The sequence below is a fragment of the Perognathus longimembris genome, chromosome 6, assembly GCF_023159225.1.
Source record: "Perognathus longimembris pacificus isolate PPM17 chromosome 6, ASM2315922v1, whole genome shotgun sequence".
Classification (NCBI taxonomy): Eukaryota; Metazoa; Chordata; class Mammalia; order Rodentia; family Heteromyidae; genus Perognathus; species Perognathus longimembris.
Genome location: NC_063166.1, coordinates 3567045 through 3571822, shown reverse-complemented (window position 1 = coordinate 3571822; position 4778 = coordinate 3567045). Strand labels below are relative to the sequence as shown.

Sequence of the window (4778 nt, the reverse complement as noted above, 5' to 3'; positions counted from 1 at the left end):
GGCATGGTGTTTAAAAATCTACACTGAAAAATTAGGAAGGCGAGTGGTCCCTTGTTTCACATTAACAATTGTGAAAGACTTTTTTTTCTGAGTGGTTACAATGATTCATCATTTGCAGTCGAGAGGTTTCTTTTTATTATAATATATAGATTTATAATCATCACCCCCAAACAGCTATCTTCTCTCTTTAATGCACGCTGGAAACCGGGGGATTCTGCCAGACTCTGATGTGATGCGAGAAGGAACCGTTGGTGTCTGAGTGCAAATCCGTGTTTGTTATTTTTTAATAATATATATGTATACATATATGTCATCTGAGCGTTGCATCTAATGTTCTCTCTCTCCCTCTCTCTCTCCCCCTCTCTCTCTCTCTCTCCTCTCTCTCTCTCTCTCTCTCTCTCTCTCTCTCTCTCTCTCTCTCTCTCTCTTCTCTCTCTCTCTCTCTCTCTCTCTCTCTCTCTCTCTGCTGAGACTTCCAGCCTATTGTTTGAGACAGCAGATATAAGTTGCGATGGAGACGAGCGCCGGGTTCGCCGTGTGTCCCCCATTTTCAATTATAGATGGCTCATTACGGAGCGCGCAGCCCGGGCAAAGCAGACAGCTGCTGTTCACATGAATGCACTCACCTTGTAGAGAGCCAGCCGCAGACATGCTGTGGAAGCTCGTGGAGAACGTCAAGTACGAGGACATCTACGAGGTGAGCCGCCCCGCGCGCCCTCGCCCCTCTCCGGGGAGACACCCCCGGAGCCCCGGCACCCCCCCGGCCCGCGGCTCCCACACCCACAGGCTTTGGAAGCCGTTTTCCTGCTCCGCGGCCGGCGGCTGGGCTCGGCCGGCTTCAACTTTTTTTGGGGGGGGCAAGGCTGACTTGGGGAAGGAGCTTGGCGCGCCCCCACGGCACCGCTCGCTTCGCGGCTATTTTTCTTCTCTTTTGCCTTCTCCCTTCCTCGTCTCTCGCCCCCCCCCACTACCACCACCACGCCCGCCCCACCCCGTCGGGGCTCGGATTGGGGGGTGCGGGCCCCGCGCTGGGGGGGACGCGGGAAGCACAGGTTGCGCTCCGGGATGTCGCGCTGGCTGGCCACACTTGGGGTTATTTTTCTGGGGTCTCCCCGTGGGGCTGCGCAGTCGCGGTGGTCTCCCCCGGCACCCACGGATCCGCGTGCGGGAAGGAAGTTCGGGAGAGGGGCGAGCCGGGGGCTCGAGGGCGGCCGGGCGCGGTGGCCGGCCCGCGGCTGCTACTTGGGTTAGGTTTGGTTGTGTGTGCGGAGCTGGGCGTCTGGGCGGGTCAGTGGGGCGCAGGGGGGGGGCGCCGGCCGCGCACCCCGGCTTTGGCTGCGGGACGGAATCTGCGCCCCACGCTCGCGAGCCCCGGGCCTCGGGGGCTGCGGGGTGGGGCGCCCAGCGCGCTCCGCGGGGCCGACGCCGCGAGGCCGGGGCCGGGGCTGCGCGGGGCGCACGCGGCTCGCGGCCCCTGGGCGGCTCGGCGGCTCCCGGGCGACAACCCGGCGCGCGGCGGGCCGGGGCTGGCGGAGCCCGGGCTACCGCAGGCCGGCGCGGGGCAGGACCGGCGGGGCGCCGGGGACGGGGGGGAAGCGGGACGCACCGGGGAGACGCCGAGGGGTAGGGGCGGCGCCGGGCAGTTAGGAAAGCTTCCCGAAGGCGGGCGAAACAAAAAAAGAAAACGAGGCCAGAAGGAGAGGGCGAGTGGGAGAGAAGATGGAGGCCCCGGAGGTTCTCGGGGAGGGAAAGTTGCGGCGAAGCGGGACGGGGAGCGGGGCCGACGCCCCGCGGGGACGGCCGGCCCGAGCCCCCGGAGCGCCGCGGCGGAGCGGCCCGGGCGCCGAGGCCCCCGGGGGGGACTGGAGAACCCCGGGACGCCGCGGCTGGGGAAGGAGCCGGGAGGCCGAGCCGGGGCCCGAGCCAGCGCGGGGCCGCGTCCGTCCGCAGCGCCGCCCAGCCCGCCCGGGCTCCGGCCCCCGGCCCCGGCGAAAGCTTACTGGCGGGTGAAAAAGGAGCCGGGTGTGGGGAGCGGACGGGGAGGAGGGGAGAGGCTCAGCCCCGCTCCCTTCCCAGGCCGGGAGGAGCCGGGCGCCGCCGCCTTTCCGGGGCTCTTCCTCCTCTCCCGTGCGTAACAAGCGGGACACCCCGCGCCTGACGTCCGCGGCGCGCGCAGGGCGGAGGCCGCGGCCGCGGCGCCCACAGCTCGGGGTCGCCGCGTGCAAAGCCGCCCCCGGCCTCGCGATGGAGAAAGGGCCGTGGAGGAGAGGGGGCAGGGGGGAGAGGAGAGGGGCGAGAGACGGGGGGAGGGGTGGAGAGGGGGAGGAGAGAGCCAGGGGGCGGGAGGACGGAGAGAGGGGGCGCGGGCGAGCGCGCGGTGGCGGTCCGGGCGGGGGCCTGCGTGGCGGCGGCGCGGGCCGGGGCGCGGGGCGCGGGGCGAGCCGCGCGGTGGACGGCGCGCTCTATTTAAGTGTGAGCGCGGGTTGAACTTTAACAGCCATGGCCGTCGGGCCAGTTGAACGGGTTCCTCCCGGAGCCAAAAAGGTTTCTCGGGGCCCCCGGCCTGGCCGGGGAGGAAGTGTGGTGTTCTGGAAGACGGCTCGCGTCTGTTTTAAATGGAGGTAAAAGAAAGAGGCGGCGAGGCGGCGCCGACGGCAGGCGAAGGAGGGAGCGGCCGGCCGCGCGCGCGGGCCGGGCCGGGGACAGAGCGCGCCCGCCCCGCCTCGGCCCGGCACCCCGCGGGTCCGACCCCCGCGTCCCGGGCTCCGCCTGCGCGCGTCCGCCACGGCGACCGACCGCCCCCCCCCCCATTTCTTCCCCCCTCCCCTCCCCCTCCGGAGGAAGAGGCCTGGCCTCTTGATTTTGTTTTGATCAGCACACAAAGCACCCTGGAGAGGGGGGGGGGCGCCCCCTTCTCCCCATTGGGGAAGTCCCTCTCGGGGTGCGAGGACACCCACATTCTGATCCTTGCCCCCTTCTTCCTCCCCCCTCCCCCACGGAGGCTGTCGGGGGAGCGAGCCGCCCGCGGTGGGAGCCCCGCGTCCCACCGCAGCGCCTTGAAGTGCGGCTGCTTTTCCTGCTCGACTTTTCCCCCCGTCCGCCAGCGCCAGCCCCCTGCTCTGATTACATCTAGTAATTCTCCACTGAATGAACGTCATTTACAATAGTAGGGGAGCTCGGCGCGGGCTGCTGCTTCACGCTCCATTTGTCCTCCATTCTCCCTTTAAAGTACTCGTGTAATATTAATAGTCATGAATATCAATTATGATGAGGTGGTGTAGGAAAGCGCAGGGAGGAAGGGGCGCCCCGGCATTCTGAGCCCAGCTTGGGGCAGAAGAGGAAGGAGTGCACCTGGAGCCCCCTGCAAGAACCGCACGAGAAAAGAGGCCGGGGGGGGGGGGCGGGAAGAAAAGAAAAAAGAAGAACAGGGCAGCGAGAGGCAGATGAGCAGCCCTGGCCGAGTGGCAGGCATCGCCAATCTTGTTGGAGGGGGGTCATTTTTTTTTTTTTTTGGATGGCTTGTCCTGGCAACACCTCCAGCTCCGCTCCGGTGTCCAGTTCGCCTCTCTGCTGGACTTGCTGATATCGATGTGTGTGTGGTGTGTTGTTTTTTTTAAAGGACATTGTTTGATTTTGAGCAGTAACCAGGCTTTTCTTTCCAGATGTTAGTCCACACCTATTCATCCATGGTGAGTTTGGATCCACGTCTTGCCAGCATTGCATGCTCTCTTCTCATCGTCTCTGTCTCTGCGTCCCTGCGTGTGTGTGTCTCTCTCTGTCTTCCTTCCAGCGCCTCTAGCTTGGTTAACTTGGCCCGGCCCGGGGAGAGGCTGCCATTGCTTCTCTGCGCTGTGGGTTTCGGGTCTCAACTCTAAGAGGCAGTTGGGAGGAGGGGGTGGGGGGGAACCGCCTGGTCTGAAAAAACAAGAAACAGAAAACAAACTTAGCCCTAGCATTTTCAGCGTTTAGGTGGCTCTTTCTGCAACCACAACAGCACACACACACACACACACAACCCCGTGGGCTTTACCAAGGCATTTCCACGGAGGACAGGGAGACACTTACCTCCCCCTCCCTCTCCCTCGCTTGGGGGTTTTCCCCCTATAGAAAGAACACCGTGGAAAAGTGGTCGTGGGGGGGGGGAGGCCCGTCCCCTCCCAACTTCACAACTCTCACTGGGACGCCCTGGCCGGGGGTAGCACCCGATCGCTAAGGAGCGAGCTGGAGAGCCGCGCCTGGGGAGCGCAGCTAGGGGCCGAGTCCCAGCGAGACCCCGGTCAGTCAAACGCCACCCAAGGTGGTTACTATTATTTTATTTATTTTTAATTCCTTCGAGGGAGGGAGGGGAGTGGGAACTCCGATCCTCAAGTTCCTGGAAGGTCCTAGAATCTCCAGTTTGCGGAGAAACGAATCACCAGCCAGTCCCACCGCGGCCGGCTAATGTATTATTATAATTATTATTATTATTATTATTATTGTTATTATTTACAACAACAACACAGAAGGAGAAGCCGAGCCCTCGGAGGCTCTTTGTGTGTCCAGAAGGTGTAGAGGAGGAGAGCGGGCCACGCCTCGCAGGGAAGCCTCGTCCCGCGTGGGCGCCCCACTTTCCCAACGCAGGGCCATCATCTAGCAGCTCCGATCACCCCCCAACCCCCACCTCCCCCCATCCCGGCCCGGCCGCGCTCGGCCTGCTTTGCGCCCCCCAAAAGAAAGCTCCGATGCTGGTTCGTGGGCCATCCCCCCCCTTTACTTTATGTTTCTCCCCCAAGAACCCC

The 4778-nt window shown here is 63.9% G+C and overlaps 1 protein-coding gene across 1 annotated transcript in view; it reads left to right on the top strand.

Annotated features, from left to right (window-relative positions):
* The first annotated feature begins 440 nt into the window (after positions 1–440).
* Tfap2b (transcription factor AP-2 beta) overlaps positions 441–4778 on the top strand; it is a 25644-nt gene continuing 21306 nt past the window's right edge. The window contains 2 exon segments of the mRNA XM_048347635.1: positions 441–697; positions 3663–3689. Of these exon segments, the coding sequence (XP_048203592.1) occupies positions 617–697; positions 3663–3689 (108 nt within the window). The 5' untranslated portion in view covers positions 441–616.